Genomic DNA, 21001 nt, shown 5'->3' with positions numbered 1-21001 from the left:
GTCTTAATTTACTACATTTAGAGCTTTTGGCAGTATACATCTCTGTAGAAATGTATATCAAAGAATGTATGCCACAATACAGAACATTATTTACACCATTTATTTCAAATGAAGTAAAATGTTAACAATGGTTTCTACACAGAGTTACAAACATTTTCTGAAGCTAAACCTTGGTGACATAGGCTACATCCTGCCAGTGAGCATTTTATTTTTCCGGGACTTTGGTAGAAGAGCTTCAGGGCTCTTTGTTATGGGTGGTGGGGGGGCCCATTGATGCTCACACGTATGCAAGTGGCCAGATGCTCTCCCTGTAGCCTGTGAAAATTGAAAAATAATATGTAACTATTAAGATGCATGTGTACAAGTTGTGCACCAGTTTAGTCTAAGCTTGTACCTAGGGTTGCAACGGAATGAGATTTTTAAGGTATGATAACAGTCTCAGAAAATAGCATGGTTTCACGGTATTACAAAATCTTTTCATTTATATTGACCCTTGAAGGAGTGAAAACACAAGGTTTTTTTGTTGGTTGAACAAACACTTTATAATAATTGAAACTTGAAACAAATTTTAACATAATGTTTTACATTTTTTTTAACATTAACATTAAACTCCAGAGTCATTTTATGGACATTTGTTGTCCTTTTTGAAGCTGAAGGACTGGACACCATTTACTGCAATTGTTTAGAAGAATGCTTCTATGGCAGAATGTTTTGGGTGAACTATTCCTTTAAATCACATTCATAGCCTCTGTCACATTCCTGATAGTAACATTTTATCTTGTGACTGAAGATTTCTGAAATCGCACCGTCTGATCAAATCTTCATTACCTTGTCTTCAGGCTTTTTATTTGCGACCTGCACTCATTGCTGGGCACAGCCTCACACCTTTGGTTTATTATCATCAGGACTGGGCCACTTCCCTTGAAGTGATATTGAACTTTGTTGCAGTTTGGGTTGTGGAGTTTAGTGGCCGTGACATAAGTCAAAATATTGCTGATCGTCTTCATCAGCTGCTCCTGTGCTTCACAAGTGTGGAACAGATCCAGTTTTGCCATGTAATGAATGAGCATGGAGGGCTATTAAATGTTTCCTACTTGTGTAGCATAGGAGCAGCTGCTGGAGAAGATCAATATTTTGGACTTACAGATTGGACAGTGCAACACAAAGTTCTACCAAGATTCAATGTCACTTTAAAGGATAAAGCCAGTGTAATTTTGTATTTTACTTATGGTAAACATGGCCTGCGAAAAGAGCAAAAACTGAATTGCTTTTCTGTTACTAACAACTATGGTCTATCTCGCCACCACCAGAAATACTTAATATCATGTAACTAATTGAACTCCATGGTATTCTAAAATTAAATCAAGTCATAAACTTGCAATTTTGCTTTTGTCTCCATAAGTTATCTTCACAATGACACTTCAGAAGTTGTTTCCCAGAAAAGTGTAATGATGAATTATGCTGATCAAAGAAAAATATAAGTCTGTGACTTATAGGACATGTTTTTGGAATAGTGGATTTTAATTTGTTACATAACATAAGGTGTTTCTGATGCAGGCTATATGGGCCATAGCTGAAATGCACTGTTGGTTTTGCTCATTTCATAAGCCATAGTGACAAGACATATCAACATACAAATCCCATTTCCAGAAAAGTTGGGATATTTTGTAAAATGCAATACATGCCTAGAGAACTCGGCGGCGTTTCTGCATAGAATTGATGTATGGCTTTCTCCTTCCATAATCGAGTTGCATTTCTTGATGCAGTGGCGGACTGTGTTAAGTAACAACTGTTTTTCTGAAGTACTACCGAGCCAACGTGGCATATATATATATATATATATAAAAAATACAGCAGTGTGGCGATTTCTTCTGCAATGCCGTATAAGGGCTTAAAGGTCACACACATTCATCGGTGGTTTCTGGTCTTGCCCTAACTGTCACGAACTGTGACTTCTCTGGATTCCCTGAATCTTTTTACAATATTATGTACAGTAGATGGTGAAAGACCTAAATTCCTAAAATCTTTGTAATTCTTGACATAATATATCTGATTTTTCACTGTTTAATGAACATTTATCAACAATAATATCCTGTAATTTTAACTGTAAAACCTGCTTGTAATTTTATGGTATGGTTATTTACTGTAATTTGACGGTATCCATCTGGAAACTTTGCTGCCAGACTTTTACCTTTTATTTTTATTTTTTACAGTGTAGATTAAAGCTCATGAAGTGTTGTACAGTACAAACGGAATAAAAACTACAACTTCCAAATGCATCTACACTTTAGTTGTGCAAGACATTTTAGTCAGCTTAAATGAAAAGTGCATCACATTTTTACTTTAAAAGTTTACAAACTGAATGTTGGCGTGGCCAACGGAAACATGCAGCATCTGATTACTGTACATTGTGTGACAGGAACAGTAATTGTGTTCAGCAGTGCAGATGTCAATTTAGAGGTCTTAAATAAATTTAAGAGGAACACACTTCAAAGACTGAACATTGTGTTTTTGTATATTTATGTTCACAAGGTGAAACAGGTTAACATGAAATGCTGTTGTTTTTTTTTTTTTTTTTCGCAGATAGCCTGTCAAATGAACTAAAATATTACTTTTGGTTTTATAAGAATGTAAACTCCTTAGTCATGGCTAATGCCATGTTCCTGATTTCTGTCATAATAGATGAGCTCAGTTTTCTCATACCTTTATGTGCATGTTATATTATGGCACATTAACGTTACTATCTCAAAAAAAACTGGACTACATCTGTGCTCCTACATTTTTGACTGGGCTCCTAAATTAAGCATAGAGCCCTGTATAGAGTATTCTTATGGATGTACATTTACAAGTTTATAACCAACGTTTTGGTAAAAGACATCTTGGAATTTATGAATTGTTATTGGGAGCTTCAAATGAAGATCACGTAGCATCTGAAAATCTGCAGTATATTTTTAACCAGTCTGCATGACATTAGTTAAACACACCAGTACTGAAACATTAATATATTTAACTACGCTCAATCTTATCGCAAGATCAACAAAGAGATAAGCAGTAACATTTTAGGTAGCACGTACATCTAGTCGCATTAATAATTAAACAATAAATAGGACTAAAGCTCAGGCTGTGACTGATATCTGGCGTGAAACCCGAAAGGCAAACTGAAAGAGATGACGAGAGCACACTTGTACTCCTTTTGCTTACATAATGCTGGCGTCACTGGCTAGGCATTCCACCTAACCAAAAATTCCAAGCCTTCCGACATGGTTTGTTTATCTTTATTAAAGCAAGTAATATTGTGGTTTTAAATGTTTAATAGAATAACATATCAACATGAAAACAACTCATATAAAAAGTAGTGGTGAAATTACACCTAGGGTAATCAGTTTGCATCACCCCAGGCCAGGAGAGAGTAAGCCAGCAGACAGGTGGCTGTGACCTGTGTTCAGTCTACTCAAGAGATTATTAGCCCTGGGAACTCAAGCTAGAAAACAACATGTAGAGGTATTGAGATCAGGAGCATCATAACTGCAGTACAATGTAGAAGCATTGTAGATCCCATGAAATGGTTTGATGACTGTCATTTTTTCCTTCCCATTTTGGCATTAATGATAGACCGATTAATTTCGTATTTCCTTCTGAAAGTGGAAGTTGGGTAGGTATATATATATCAAAGGGATTAAATAGCCGACAGCTTTTAGTTTATGTTACAGCCTTGAAAAAAACATAATTGACAGCTACCATGGACTAAAACAATAAAGACGCTTGCAAAATGAATCTATTTCAGCCTCTTCCTACACAAACAAATGGGGATATTCTCATTCTAGACAAGTCATTAATATTTTTCAGTCTACTTTACCACAACAGAAATCCTATACATTTGAAATCATATATTTGGAAACCATTTATTTTTTTGTCAACTTTTAGGTGTAGCTTAGCATCTAGATGGCTGCAAAGCTAACAAATATGGACAAAGGCCACATGCACACAAATTATCACCACGTTTTTGTCTGAAAACTCAATTTTCAGTAATTTTCATAATCGTTTTCCAAAGTATACAGTAATAGTGAGCGTTTTCAAAACGCTCCATTTTTTGGTGGAGGAAACCCCTCTGAAATACAAAATGACCACATTTTCAAATGAAAACGGATCATTGTCGATGTGACTAAAAGCAAGAAATATATTATATTGATTTATTGTGGTTTTGTCTTGCTGAGTATACCAAAAAAAATAAAAATCTTTGTGTTTGACATTACAAACAACATACAGAATTGGCCTGTTTCAGTGATGTCAATTATTCCTCTCAGCCACCATATTTGTGACCATCAGCGGCAGGAAACAATGGAGGTGAAAGGAAAAACACCCATGAAACAATATCAAGAAAAACTTTTGATCCAAGTCCCACGAAACATTCATACAGGTCTGAAAACAGCACAAATATTGCCAAACTGGACTTTCGCAGACATTTAAATGTTATTTGATTGATCGTAAGCATCTCTCATTCAGAAGTTAAAAATGTTTTGTGCTGTTTTCAGGTCTGATTTGGTTACAATACTAAAAACATCTGAGATAATCCTGCCTGTATAAATGCAAGAGCAGCTTTTAACTCCTGAAAAAAAGCTTTTGTCGCATCCCACAGCGCAGCACATTGAAGGAATATGGAATTTTGGTAACAAACATGGCGGCTCGGTCATACAGTGACGTCACGTGAAACAGGTCAATATATTAGGGCTGCATAAATGCACAATTAAACTTTTTAATTATTTCCTTTGATCTTGTAATGGCGAATATGTTTGATTAATACAATTTGCTTTGGTCAGTCGATTAAAATATTTGTAATAGTTAAACGCAATAAAATCAACATCATAAGGGTGAAAATGTAAATTAAAGTGAAAATTTATAAAATGCGTTAATTGCGTTAGAGAAAAACTACATTTTAAACATTTTAAATTAACTGCATGCGTAACACGTTATTTTTGATGGCTCTAGTTAAAATACTTATTTTGGTAGGATGAAAAGCATTCCATATTCTGTGTATAAAATTATATCGAAAATTGACGCAACATCAGTAGACCTACGTGGAAGGCTATAATGACTCTTAACTATTAGTTAAATGCAAAAACTGTAATTGTAATCTGGATTATTTATTTTATAAACTATGCAGCCACAACATATTAAACATAACATCAGAACTAAAATGTTTTTGTTTTGCCCGACTTTGCATTAAGCATACATTATGATTCTTCAGTTACCCAATATCCAACTTGAAGTTTCAACTCTTATGCTTTAACGGAACATTCATGAGTGTCATGAGAATAAATTATTAATGTCTAACTTAAATGATTCAGAAATGTGTAGCAAAGCTGGAACAATAACAACCATTGAATGACAATTATGTGGTAATTAAATCTATTTTAAAAAGAAGGCTTAATATTTAGCAAAAGTCCATGAATAACACCCTAACATTAAAAACTTACAACAACATGACCTCAGATGAAGGGGAAACCCATGCAAAAATGAAAACCACATGATGGTATTGCGCTTTACCCACACCAAACAAACCAATCGGATCAGTTTTTCTTATAACCATGAACCAATCAAAAAAGAGTGGGCTACATCTAAAAGTGAGATTAAGATGGAAAGAGTGGGATGCCGACTATAACTGACAAAAACCCCTAAATATAATTCGGTGGGTCAGCAATGAAAAAAAAAAAGAGGATTTGGAAGAATTACTATCCCACAACCCCTAGGCGTGTAGCAAACTCAATCTTCACTCTCCACCAGAGGGGTTTGGGAGGGGGAGAGAGCTGCATTCCCAAAATACCAGGGAAGACCATGAAAGCTTGTGCCACCATGACCTCCTTGTCCCTGCAGAAGAGACTGCTCGTTGACCCAAAGGACCCCTGGATATAGAGCACACAAACAGCCATGAACTCGTCATTGCTTACCATGGTCCAAACCTTTATCTAATTATTGTATGTGCGTGTGTATGCAAAGTAGAGTGCAGCCCAACACTGTGTCATGCGGGTTTACCACATTCAAAATTAAACTAAACGACACAGGCAGTTTCAAATCTACAGTGGCACCTAAAAGCATTTAGACTGTTAAGCCACACTTAAAAATACTGAATGTCATTGCATTAGATATCAATAACAAACCAAGTGACAATTATTGTAAAGAATCTTACTAAGTATGTATGTCTGTCACTGTGCATATCCATGCAATCAAAAGCAGGCAAACCCTTTCAAAGACAAAAAGGAATGGAAATTGTGTGCATCTGTGTGTGTACTGAGCCCCTGTCTCTCAAAATGAGGGCAGTCGCAATTGCCCCCTAGCCCCTCGCCTGCCACATGAATGAGTAGTATTCATCCACCAGCTGGCCGTCAAAGCTTTGCAGCCATAGGCTGCAGGCCTGGGCACCGGGCTTCTGTACCCATGACCCCAGTAACCTCTCCTCGGCACAGCCCTTTATAGTCCAGAACGATGACCAGAAATGGAGTGTCATGGTAACAGAGCAGGCAGCGCATCACGCCATGGCCCCCTTCGGAACATTCTTCCTCATGAATAAGAATCTGTGCTCTATTGGCGAATATTTCTTGATGTCCGGCCGAGTCCGTGCATTTATCTAAGCGGGACAGAGGGCAGAAATATTATAGGCAAGCCGTTGTGAGTGAGCTTCCAATTTTGCCCAAATATTTCAAACAATAGCCCTAAATAGAGTTATTTCTACTCTTATGGAACGAAGCATAAACCATATAGGGAACAGAATCTGTGTATCATTCTTTCATTTCATATTCAATTACAAAAAACAACTTATTTAATTATTCGTTCACAAAACCAATATTAAAAAACAAATAAATACTTGTTATTCGCAATATAGATTTAATTCTCAAGTTAAAAATAGGAAATTGGAAAAATAGCCATGGGACACTGTGCGTTTTGATTATTTGATTTCACTAATATATGGCTTGAATATTTGATTTGCACCTGAAACGCACATTTCTTATGATTGGTCAACCTGTACCGTCGTCTTCCTCAATGCTGTGTGTGAGGTAGAATAAAAGTTCTCTGCTGTTTAATTGTTCAGATGAATTTGTCTAATATTAAATTCTTTTCCAATTATTCTCCAAAACTCTGCATGCTTATTGCAGCTGAGCTATCTCTCTGACGAATTTATCTGAACAAATAAACAGCAGAGAACTTTTATTCTGCTTCACAGCATTGAGGAAGACGACGGTGCAGGTCGTATAATGAAATAAGTCCTTTTTTGTTTTCCGAATCTGAATTCCTAATTGAATACGAAATGAACAAATGATACACACTTGGGGGTGGACACATTTGAGTTGAGCCACTAAGTAACCACCTAGCAACCACCCAGAACACCTTGGCAACTGCAAAGCAATGCCCTGGCAAAACTTTCAAAAGCCTAGCATTGTGGTGGCACGTTTTACAAGGAAAAGCTTCAGTCTCAATCTATTCAGTTCAAATTTCAAATTTATTTTTGAGTAGGCTATTTTAAGTGGTTGACTATAAAGCAATAACTGAATAATGAACAAAATGCAGCTCTTTATAACACACATAATCACTTTAACATATATTTTCAACAGGAGGCAGGGATTAAACAACAAAAGAGACTGCCAGAGACAACTCTGACAAAAGAGTCCAACAGAACAAACGCTCTCCTCTTTTGTTTAGGGCCTCTCTGTTTTCAGCCGGGGCTCCTCCCAAGAAAAGCTTGAGAGAGAGCGAGAGACAGAGAATGGGAGGGAGGAAGGAGGGGGGCTGGACGCTGAACCCCAAAAGACATTTCCATGGATGTCAACTTCTAGGCTTTCAGCTGAGAAAGGACCCACCCCAAACTGTGGACGTCCATTTTCTCACTCTAACACTGAGGACAATCTGGATTCTCACTCAATCATGTCTTCTCCCTAGAGTCTCAACTACCATTTCCTGTTTTAAAACAGTCAGAAAATCCTATTCAAAGCCATTCCCCTGCTCTCCTCACAGTGCCTCCAGATCGCCTGTCCCGCACAGCGTTGTTGCGCAGTTTCACAACACAAGCTGGGCGACTCCACCCAGACAGCTCATTCTCAATCACTGATGCAGCTATTAGAGGGATGTAAAGGCTGAAAAACTTGACACTATGGGTTGCATGGCTGATGGAGACCAGGACAAAGGGTTTAATACAGGGACTTGTTCCCCAGATCAGCTTCTGCGATCAGCTCTGATAAACAAAACCCTAAAGCAAGGTTATCGCAGTGAGAAGCTCCAGCCCTTTAGGTGTGAGTTAGGCAGGGAACACTTAAGCAAAAATTTCTTCCTAAAAAAAAAATTTAATTACTACAGCATCACATTAACAACATGTTTTCAGAGATATGACAGTTCTCACAGCCATGTGTCAGTTCAACACGCACCACATTTTGCTAGACACAATGCGGCAGCACCTTACTTTTTACCTTACCTGCTCGTTTTTATATATACAGCCGTGGCCAAAAGTATTGGCAGTGACATACATTTTGTGTTTTGCAAAGTTTGCTGCTTCAATATCCGTAGATTCTTTTTTCACATGTTTCTATGGTATACTGGAAAGAAATTATAAGCATTTCATACGTTTTAAAGGCTTTTATTGGCAAAAACATTCAATATATGCAAAGAGTCAATATTTACAGCGTTGACCCTTGTTCTTTATAACCTCTGCAATTCACTCTGGCATGCTGGATATCAGCTTCTGGGCCAAATCCTGACTGATGGTGATCCATTCTTGCCTTATTAGTGCTCGTGTTGATCACAATTTGTGGGCTTCTGCTTGTCCACTCGCCTTCTGAGTTTTGACCACAGGTTCTCTATGGGATTAAGTTCCGAGGATTAGCCTGGCCACGCATCCAAAATTTCAATGTAATGATCTCCGAGCCACTTCATTATCACTCTTGCCTTGTGACATGGTCCTCCATCATGCTGGAAAATGCACGGATCTTCACCAAATTGCTCCTGGATTGTTGGGAGAAGTTGCTCTTGCAGTAAGTTTTGATACCATTCTTTATTCATGGCAGTGTTTTTGGGCAGAATTGCGAGAGAGCCAACTCCCTTGGACGAAAAGCAACCCCACACATGGATGGTCTCAGAATGCTTCACTGTTGGCACGACACAGGACTCATGGTAGCGTTCACCTTTTCTTCTCCAGACTATTGATTTTCCAGATGTCCCAAACAGTCGCCTTCAGAAAATAACTTTCCACCAGTTTTCTGCTGTCCAATCCTTGTACTTTCTGCAGAATTTCAGTCTGTCCTTGATGATTTTCTTGGAGAGAAGTGGCTTTTTTGCTGCCCTTCTTGACACCAGGCCATTGCCCAAAAGTCTTCGCCTCACTGTGCGTGCAGATGCACTCACACCAACCTGCTGCCAATATTGAGCAAGCTCTGCACTGGTGGTGACACGATTCCATAGTGGACTCTTCAGGAGGAGATGGTCCTGGTGCTTGCGGGACACTCTGGGACATCCTGAAGTCTTCTTCACTGCAGTTGAACCTCTCTCCTTAAAGTTCTTGATGATCCGGTAAATGGTTCTTTCAGGTGCAATATTCTTTGCAGCAATTTCCTTGCAAATCGATGATGGCTGCACATCTTTCTTTAGAGGTAACATTGCTAACAAGAACACAATGATTGGAAGCAATTCTTCCCTCCTTTTATAGTATTCAGTCTGCTCTTATAAACCAATCTGAATGATAGAGAGATTTCACCTGACTAGTACTCGTTCACACTTTCCCAGGTACTGCTGATATGATTAGTGAAATTATGTTAGCTGCTCATTTTGTGCCAGGGCCAAAAAACAGTGAAATTTGGGTTTTTGTGATAGTCACAAAAGATTTTTGGCCAATGAAGCTGTTTGCAATGATTTAAAATGCATCAGATCACTCTGCACAATAATCTAGAAACAATGTGAATCAACACCACAACAACTGAAGCAGAAAACTTTACGAAAAACAAAATTTATGTCACTGCCAATATTTTTGGCCATGGCTGTAGTTACAGGAAAGAGAGGACAAAATATTATGGGGAAAAGAGGGAGGAACAGGATTGGTAAATGTTGCAAGCCATTTTCAAACTCATATTGCCCATATGAGCACCAAAGCTCACGCAGTAAGAGTATATCCATGGTTATAATCGAGCTACAGCGTGTCTTTCCATAGTCCACCAACAGTCTTCGTCAGTTTGTCCTAGTTTGCATGGCACAATGCGTAATCAAATATCCGAAGGGGGTTGTCAGCTGAAAAATTGTTAAATACATATTGCCTGACAACTGTCTGTGAACTGTTTTTCGGAGCTAATGCGAAAAGCTGATACCAGTTGTGTTCCGATTAACGTGTTTACATGCTGAAGCCGTCCCAATCACATTATATAGGTCTGTTAGTCCAACTTTTAAATATCGTACTTATTGATTTAATCCATTTAAATTCGAACTTTTAAAGTCTATGTAATTGTATTGAATGTGTAAGAGTACTGTAAGTGTGCTGACTGTAAGGCTAGGGTTCCGACATCATTTGTCAAGGAACGGAAAACAGATGAAGGAAAAAATTTTACTTGTGTGCTGAGCGGCAAGTACTCTCAGATCTGACACTCGCATGTGATGTCACAACTTTCAGGCCGGTGGCACAGGATTATGATGTCACAGGACTGCCCGTGGAACAGCTCAATTCAGAACCATTCAGACAGATTTTGATTGCAGTATTAAAGCAATGCATTCTCTGAAATGGATGACTACTGTTATCAAGGTGCATTTTAAAGTAATTTTTTAGCACTTTGAGTGATTCTATTCTGGACTCTCCAAAATTCAGAAAAGAATGTTTGTTTTCGCTCACACACCTTTGCTGTTAACAAGAAGGCCTGCTACCAGATGCTGATGAGTCGGCATGGAAACACAGCAGCAGGCTAGAAACAGGAAAGGAAGACATTCTGCAGAGCAAGCAGCCTTTTCAACATCCTGCCAGAATGCATGTACAGCCACATGAGCTGCCTCTCACGGGCCACAAGAACAACCTTACTTTTCAACTGAACCAGTGCACATAACATGCATTCTAACATACATCTCTCTCTCTCATGGGTCCCTGATATTGTCATTAAAAAGGGGACCAGCCATGTTTGTTTTTGGGTGTGCCTCATAAATAAGGGCTATAAATAAGACATGCACATAGACAGCTCTCGAAATAAAGGACTCAAATATTTGCTGTTAGGTTCTAGCGACTTGCTTTCTTTGGATGAGGGTGGTGAATAATACATGCTCACCGGAGACACAATATGGCACGAATCTAGGCCATTTATCAAAACACTATCTCTCAATAACTGAACGGGAGTTTACTGTATGCCAAGTTAGTAGATCCCTAAAACTTAACATTCTTCAAAATCAAGAGAAATAGCTTAATACAATAAAATAAATACATTTATATGATCCATTATCCAGCAAACTAATGTTACAAATATTCAACAACAAAAACATAAACCAAGTAAGTTGCCTACCAAGACATCCCTCTTGGGCATCAAAGTTGCCTCTGTGATGCCCAAAAATGTTACAAGCACATATGATCCCCAATATTACCATCTAGGTATGCAGCTCACTAGGTTTTAGATACAGCCAAAGGCTCAGTTGTCAATAACAGCGCCATGCTGCTTAAGTTATTCAGTATAAATATACTATAATATACAGTACATCTATAGTAATATACATACTATAATGGGTAGATTTTAGACTGTAACGAGTTCCTTAGTTCCTTGGATTCCTAAAACCTTACCATTCTTCATAATAAATAAAACTACCTAAATACATAACATAAACACACTTCAATGCTCACTTGATATCCAGCAAATTGAAAATTAAAAAAAAAAAACAAGGCTGTTTTGCAATCCTAGTGAGGCAGCAATTTTGGGCATCATGGGTTCCAGTGATGCCCAAAAAAGTTGCAAGCGCATATTATGTCCAAAGAATGTTGCTTACAACTATGATGCCCAAAAATGTTGCAAGCACCTATGATACCGCAAATATGTCGAGAGCGCCTATGATGCCCAAAATATTTTGCATGCCCCTATGAGGCTTAAAATATTTCAAAAGTACTTACGATGCCACATTTATGTTGAAAGCACCTATTATTTCCAAAAAATGTTGCATGCAACTATGATGTCCAAAAAATGCTGCAAGCACCTATGATGCCAAAAAATGTTGTCTAGGTAGGCAGCTTACTAGATTTTGAGACACAGCCAAAAAGCTTGGTTTTCAACAACAGTGCTATGCAGTTGATGTTATACAGTGTGTTGACATTGCTTTGGGATGCATTGGTGCAGCTCCAACCTCGGCATTTGTGTTCAACTCAACAGCCGCATTTATGTGGCTATATAACACAAACACTGGTGGCAAAGGTTGCACTGATAAATCCCTATTAGAAATTCACAACCTGGCAGCCTAACGAGATACTCCCGTACGCAAACTTCTTAACAGAACTACAGGAATTACGCAAAAGGCCATAAAAATGTGCAGCCGAATACTCGAGTTCGGGTTCAGAGACCCAAAGGCCTTGGACATCCGCGGTTGACAGTAGATCACCAGTCCCGTACAGGGATCAGCTGTGTCGGGCGCGCCTCCCTCTCCCTCCAACTTCTGTTGTGTTTACTATGAATAAACCGCGACTAATACGCTTCAATCTATCCGGCACACCAGATCAGCAGGAGGAGGAGGAGGGGAAGAGAAGGGAAAGGATTCGCTCGGCGTTTCTCTCTCTTACCTCTCTTATCGAGATCGTATCCGATTACAACGAAGTAATCGGCGAGTCTGGTCATCTTATCGAGCTCACGACGAGCTGCCTCGGGTTATGGTCGTTGTCTTTCCGCAGGCAGACGGTATTCCGATCACATTGTAAAGGCAGCGGCGACAGTAGCAGCATCCCTCCAGCAGCAGCCCGCCGCCATACTGTTGGTACGAGTGTGCCGTACCCTGACAGCGCTTTGCACATGCGCCGTGAGCTCAGTGACGACAAGGTGGGGCGCGTGGCATCAGTGTTGCATACTCATTCATAACTGCGTGTGTAACAACACCCCCTTCCCTATATAACATAAAATATTAATAGCTGTCTTAGTGAGATAATAATAAAGTTTTAAAAAAAATCTAAAAACCTATTAATTTCGAGTCGTGCGCTCCCTTGAATTGAGAGTTCTGGCAAACCGCTGTGGCAATGGTCACTTCAAATGAGCTTTGCGGCTAACTCTTCATTGTTGCCACAGAAGTGTTTGCCAAATGTTTGGAGCAGGTTCACCGCTACCGGTAAGATGCTGCAAACATTTGCGGCAAATCGCAAGCTCATATGCATGTGGAAATGAATGAAATTGCACTCTTGCTTTTACAAAGAGTAAACACTGCCATCAGGGCTAGACTGGTAATCTGGCATACCGGGCATTTTCCCGGTGCCCCCCAACAACTTATGGGCAAACACAACACCCACCCATCCCCGCTCAACAACTTTGGGGGGGGGCCCTTTGCAAGTCATAGTTTGTCGAGCAAGATTTGCACTTGCCACCTCTTGTACTTAAGAAATATTCAGGCCCCCCTAATTGCCTATGATACAAACCTTTTAATAATGTTCTGGTAATTATGTTCTTACCTCGACTCACTGCATACTAAGTATGTTGAATGCATACCAAGTTAGAAGTGTTTTACATATGAACGTTACATATTACGGCAATACCCAGTGAAGCTTGGTAATGCTTCATCATTGCTAACACTACTAAACCACACTGAAATTGTGGCTCATTTGGTGGATTATGCCATAAAGACAGGTAATGTTTGCACAGTTGTTACATAAATGTTAAAGCTATCATACTCTCATATATAGTCTCATCAAAGAGGAAAAATCTGAAAAGCACCACCGGATAACCCCCCCTATTCCACAATCTGAGCCCTGTGTCCTTGCCTGTCAGCACTGACACGCCTCCAAAAGAATTCCTACACTTCCTGTGTAAAGTCCTTTGACCCAGAGTACTTATCACAACAAAATTAAAAACATTCACAGGCATGTTATACTGTCAGCCTGCCATTGCCATTCACAGAGGTGGGTGACGAATAACAAACGGAGGAAACGATTTTACTCAGTCAGTTGAGTAAAGTCAACTTATTGGGGTTTTCAGTGCACTTGCTGATCATTTTTCTTTTACTTTGTTAAAGATCCCTTGAAATCAAAGTTGGATTTGTGTGTGTGTGGTTTTATTTCTTCCATGTCTGATAGCTTTAACACCATATATGCTAGGGGCCTGGGTAGCTCAGCAAGTAAAGATGCTGACTACCACCCCTGGAGTCGCAAGTTCAAATCCAGGGTCGCGCTGAGTGACTTCAGCCAGGTCTCCTAAGCAACCAAATTGGCCCGGTTGCTAGGGAGGCTAGAGACACATGGGGTAACCTCCTCATGTTTGCCATAATGTGGTTCAATCTCAGTGTGGTGAATTGTGCATGGATGTCGCAGAGAATAGCATGAAGCCCCCACATGCGCTATGTCTCTGTGGTAATGCGCTCAACAAGCCACGTGATAAGATGCGCAAATTGATAGTCTCAGACACGGAGGCAACTGAGATTCGTCCTCTGCCACTACGCCACCACAAGGACTTAGAGCGCATTGGGAATTGGGCATTCCAAATTGGGGAGAAAAGTGGAGAAAATCAATAAAAAAAAAAACTACGTCTACCTTTATATTGTTAAAATGTAAAGTAAAAAAGACCATATACGCTCATGTACTCCTAAATTTGATAGAACTAACATTTTGAATGCATACACATTTGAATGTACTCTTTCCCTTTTAGGAAAGTGAACTAAAAATATTGATGACCCATCTTACACACATTCTAGTTTTTGTCCCCCAATACCACCTGTCTTGGACTAGCAATAGCAATTAGCAAATCATGGTTCAGGGCTGTGACATAAACTAAAGGCTATTGGCTATTTCTAAAAACAAACAAAAAACTAAAAGAAACAAGCCCTTTGAAATGCCTTGCCCCAACTTCCTGTTGCAATAGCAAATATGTCAACTCAGGAAAGAAAACTGAGCTTGTTGAGTCATTTCATGGGGTCAGAATTGTTGCCAGCCAAAGGAGTCGACAAATGTTATAGGGTTAGGTGGATAACCTAACACTTTAGCTCTCCACTGTGACCTGAAATGCCCTGAAGTTTTAATTAAAAATAGCAAATTAAAGGAAAGAGACTGAGAAAGATAGCAGCAGGGAACAAGGATGAGAGAGAATGAGTAGATGAGCATGAGGACACAGAGATCAGGTTTCCCACTATGTCTTGGAAAAGCAACATTAACAGTCATGAAGTCTTCTCGTACAGCTGGGCCACCTCCATATCCAGTTCCCAAAAGGAGCTGATCGCACTGATGAGCCAAAAGGCCAACCACCGCACCTGTGGATGTCCAAGAAGAGAGAACAGCACAGCCAGAGGTTTTACTAAGACTGTTGTGGGATGTTATGATTTGTGCAAAACAAATGGAAGCTGCAAGATAATTGTCTCAACAATACGCCAAGCTGCACTAACAGTCAAAAGTGGATACACTTGACTGAACTGATTCTGATATGAAAATGTTAAAAACTACTATGTGTCTGTCTCTGCTACAGAAGCTGAGTGATATTCTTGTGAAACAGAAAAGTGATAAGTGAAATCATCACAGGATGGGCCGTGGGTTGTTCATTGGTTGAATGCATGTGACAGGAAGGGCAAATGTGTAGACACATGTATATCAAGGTAGTGCTCTGTCTGTATGTGTAAAGGTGTCTGGGCCTCCATCACATGACATGAAGCCTATTGGGAGCATGAAAGCGAAGCTATTCAGCAGGATTTGAAAGTCACATGACATCCTGTCAACAAACCAATAGACAGGAAGAGGTCTCTTAGCTCTGTTAAAATCACAACTAATCTCAGAGCATCCTAACTCCATCTATCACATTATTTGAGCTGAAACAGAAAGACTGTGGACTGAGGCTCTTTTTGACTCCAAATGTAATCTTCATGACTTTGGACTAAAGTGGGCCTTCCTAATAGATCCATTTAAACCATGATAATAACCTGCTGATATTGTTAAAAGTACTTTGGTTAGTGCTCAAAAATAGTGCTTGTTATTTTAGAAAAGGGAAATTAAATAGTTTTCAGTGTTTCAGGGCATATGATTTTGGTGACATTTTTGCATGCCTTCATTCTGTAAGGGACTGTACATTATACTGCTTATTACATGGCTTCTAATAATTAAATAAATAAAATTCAAACACTTCAAAATAGTTCAAATCGCATTATTATTTGAGAAGAATGAGATCATGGATCCACATTAAACTAGCACAGCTATGTAGGAAATTGCCAATGTACAGCATGCAAATATTTGATCACAGAATGCAGAGATTGACTAATGAGAATCAAGTAATCCACAGAGCAGTGTAATGAGCATATATAAATAGTGGTTCTATCATGAAAGTCCAATATTGCTTAAAGGTGCACTCTGTATTTTTTTCCCATATAAAAAGTTTTAAGATTTTAAGAAATTAATTGCAATTTTGAAACATACGTAAACAGTTATGACAACTCACATGAGGTGAGGACTCTAGTCATATCAGTAACCTTATAAAAGCTGTTTTATTGTACATGGGGCAGGGGCGCCCTCATAGAGTTGGACATTTTAGAATCACATGACCAGCTGAATACTACTTGCTTTATCTCAGTAGCCATCTTGTTATTGGACACTTTTAATCTTAGATTAAATTAATCATGGCTGAATAGTGAATTTCTACAATGGCATCTTTTACTGGAAAATATTTATTTTGAATGATCCTGCATCCAAACCACTAGTGTCCCTATAAATCCAAGATGACATGAGCAAACAGTTACTGAGTGCTCCTTTAATCTGGCTGCCATGATTTACTATATATGTCTATTCAAATGGTTACTGTAGCTGTTTTGTGTACAGTAAATTCAAACTTCTTGAGATTGTTACATATGTGTTTTCACATCAAACATAAAACTTGAAACATGTTGTTTGCAGAAGCATCAAATATTTATGCTGAACAAGCACATATATGTGCTGTCACACTTTCGTTCTTGTTGGCGCAACAGCAAGACACCTAGTTTAACCACGGGTGTCCCAGGAACAGAGAACAGCTCAGGAAATTTTCACCTAAACATACACAAAAAGCAAGCTACTCTACATAAAGGGAATGGACATGGAAGTGACACACTTGACCAAATTCTTTGTCACTTTATATATATACTGTGTGTGTGTGTGTGTGTGTGTGTGTGTGTGTGTGTGTGTGTGTGTGTGTGTGTGTGTGTGTGTGTGTGTGTGTGTGTGTGTGAATGTATATATTCCTCATACTGTACAATATTCAAGCCAAATCTATGCCCTTCCTACATAGCACAGATCAAACAGGCAGGGCAGTTGGTTTTCTGTTGGTATTCCTGCATTCATTCATCTTTTATACCTGCCTAGTTATTTGATCCACCAACACACAATCTCGTGCGTCTTTATCTTCACTTAGCTCTCATTCATTGAAAGCCATTTCTGGAAATACGTCCATTGTTCCCATGCAGTCACACCCAAACACAACCGCTCAACCAGATTCCCACACACATATCCAAAGTTATATTCATGGCATCTGCAGAACGGTAACAGATGGTAACAGAAACCCTGCAAAACAAACATGACTGCAAGCTGTCCATCATAGTGTAATTGATTGTACAAACCAACCTGGTTGTGAGCCATAACAAACTAGTAACTTGACGATGAGCCATTGTTTCCATGTGAGGGAAACAAGCACAGTGGGATAATTCATGCTTACAAAGTGATTTTGCACAGGGATTTACCATTCCATCCAACCTGGGAGGAAGGGGGGACAAAAGACATCACAGATATTTCAGGGAAAGGGACAGAACATGGGAAAGTTTATTTTTGAGCTTTAAATGATTGAGACATATTGTTTATGTGCAATTTAAATGTAATAAGTGTTTGACCCTGTGAGATAAGATCTCCTATCCACCAAAAAATCCCTATGATAGTTATTTAGTTCAGTTTTGGTAGTCTCCACTAGAGGGCATACATGACACAACCATTTTGCTTTCCCTGTCTGTCTGTCTGTCTGTCTGTCTGTCTTATACAGTGAATTGGTTTCAAAATGACTGATGTTCTTGTTGTGAGTTTGTAAATTCTGACCGCACTATTTACTGTTGAGCGGACACTACTGGACTTAACAAGAGTTCACCTATTATACTTGACAAGGGTTTAAGTCATATGAATAATGTAAATATGTCCCATTGAATTTCTCTTTGTGAGGTCCAAGGCCACGCACGGTCAGAGTTTTATTTATGTATTGTTTTGTACACATAACATATTATAATCTGCAAAGAATAAGCCTCTTATTTGGGTGTTGTGTCATGCCATTCTCTATTCGTAATTAAATTTGTTTATCCTCTCTTCATTTACCATACTCATATGGCCTCCAGCAATGTATTTATATGGGAAGCTTTCAGTCTTGGCCATTGTACTTTACCATTGTTTAAAGTTTACAGAAAATTACAGCAGCATAACGGTCGACTTGTGTAACGTTTTGTACTAGATTTATTGTCCATGGTGTGTAGTTACTCATGTAAACTAATTAGGACATCAAATACAGAGGGCTATAGAGTGGATGAGAAGAAGGGATCAGAAGAGGAGACCAATCACTCTCTTCTGTGATTTGGCTGCAGTTCACAGTCTTCTTGTCACATGGTTTTTCATGAATACATAAATGGGTGCATTCACCAACATTGCTAATTGTCAAGCTTTGACACCTAGACACTGATTAATAAAAGTTGTATTAATCAGTCGCCATAGTTCATTAGGTTATATATTTACTTTACTGGTTGAATTTCCCAAATACATAAAAATGTATTTAGCTACAGTAAACAGTTACTCAGTTACTGTCACTTACTGAATAAGTGACAGTTTTTATTGTCCCAATGGAGCTTTAAGACTTTTATAAGGAAAAGGTAAAGGAGCAAAAGGTATGTAGCACAATGTTCACACTACTTAATACAAGAGATGGGCTATTTTGGCATAATTATAAAGGTAGACTTTTTTCTCCGCTTTTCTCCGCAATTTGCAATGCCCAATTCCCAGCGCTCCAAGTCCTCGTGGTGGCATAGTGACTCACCTCACTTCGGGTTGAGCATTGCATGTGGAGGCTTCATGCTATTCTCTGCAGCATCCACACACAACTCACCACACGCCCCACCAAGAGCGAGAACCAGATTATAGTGACCACAAGGAGGTTAAATCAACGTGACTCTACCCACCCTAGCAATCAGGCCAATTTGGTTGCTTAGGAGACATGGCGTGAGTCACTCAGGATGCCCTGGATTCGAACTCACAACTTCAGGGGTGGTAGTCAGCGTAAATACTCGCTGAGCTACCCAGGCCCTCATAAAGGGGGAATTTGATCAATTCTGAGGTTAAAAGCCAGATTTGTACCTTAATGATGTCTAGGAAATCCCCATAAAACTATTGTGATTTCTGTTCTTAATTGTACAGTACCATAGACAACATTGCAAAATGACACCTTGATATTCAAATATGATTAAATTATTTAAATAATAAGTTCAACTTTTATTTGTCACATGCGCAGCTGGCATGGCAATGATTTTTTTCCCAGCATGGCACCATGGCTGTGTGAGAGATCAAGCCCAAACAAGCAACAGAGGACAGTAAATACACAATAAATAGATAATATTTCACCTATTAGTTAATGACATGGTAATTTACAAACAACAGATTCACTATTCATGATGATTATGTATTTTAATTAGAGACAGAGTAAGTTTCATAATACTTGCTTCGTATAAAGTTGTATTTGCTCAGGTTACAGACATACCCAACACAATTGATCAAACTGTGGTTTATAAGTTTTCTGTGAAAAGAATATTATTAGATATCAGTAGTTTAATATACTATTCATGTAATTTACATTTAAGCATACTTACACTACACCATACAGCAGTACACAATTCTCTATTCAATCAATTATTCATAAAGTACATTTAGGCCAATTAACATCAAGTAAAATGATTATTACAGACATTATCATTGCATATTTTATACTGAAAGTGCAAGTAAAACTTTTTTTGCTTTGTTTGCCACAATTGGAAGAGTCTACCCAATTGATTATCAATATAATGCACATTGACCAGTAATGTGTGTGGGTGTGTCCTGCCCTCCTGAATTTCTGGTGAAGTCGACTGGTCTCCAAAGCATCCTTATCCCCTCTACACACTCACGAACAGTTACAGATAAACGCATAAGAAGAGGTTTCATGACTGTTTCTCTATGAATGTCATTGCATCTGTAAAACTAGGTGAAATTTGCTTGTAATTTATGATATTGTTGCTATTAAATGGTTACATTTTGTCTGATCAGAATGTTTGAATGAATTCCTGATCAATAAAAGCTAAGCTCAATTGATAGCATTTGTATAATATTGATTACCGCAAACAAATATTTAAATGCATCCCTATGCATCCTTATTTTCTTAAAAAAAGCAAAAATCAAGTTTACAGTGAGTCACTCACAATTGTTTGGAGAAATACTGTATGAAGCTTAGAACTTTATAAAAGCACTTACTCTACATTCATTCATAATTCACAATTAACAATTAAACTTCTGTATTATTTGAGCTATAGAGTTGCTTAAATCGTTGTTTTTACAGTTTCAAGGGTTTTAGTGTTAAGTCGTCACGGCAACAAAGTTGTAAAATTGGCTATAACTTTACACAGAAAAGGTAATTGAATGATTTGATCACACTAAAATTATATCAACAAGCTTATTGTTTACGTCTTGTGGTTATCCATTTGATTGGCCCCCATTCACTTCCATTGTATGTGCCTCACTGTGATCCAGATTTTAACCTTTTTTTCTTAAGGAAAGGATGGACAAGTCTAAATTTATTTTTGTGGTAATCAACAGTATGAT

At 38.6% G+C, this 21001-nt stretch overlaps 1 protein-coding gene across 1 annotated transcript in view; it reads right to left on the bottom strand.

Annotated features, from left to right (window-relative positions):
• The window catches only part of LOC127638683 (myotubularin-related protein 5-like), a 72780-nt gene extending 59813 nt beyond the window's left edge, over positions 1–12967 (bottom strand). The window contains 1 exon segment of the mRNA XM_052120317.1: positions 12764–12967. Coding sequence (XP_051976277.1) covers positions 12764–12818 — 55 coding nt within the window. The 5' untranslated portion in view covers positions 12819–12967.
• Positions 12968–21001: the final 8034 nt, after the last annotated feature.

The sequence above is a fragment of the Xyrauchen texanus genome, chromosome 47 (genome assembly GCF_025860055.1).
Source record: "Xyrauchen texanus isolate HMW12.3.18 chromosome 47, RBS_HiC_50CHRs, whole genome shotgun sequence".
Taxonomy (NCBI): Eukaryota; Metazoa; Chordata; class Actinopteri; order Cypriniformes; family Catostomidae; genus Xyrauchen; species Xyrauchen texanus.
The sequence above is the reverse complement of the archived record's forward strand: the minus strand, read 5'-3'. Positions and strand labels throughout refer to the sequence as shown.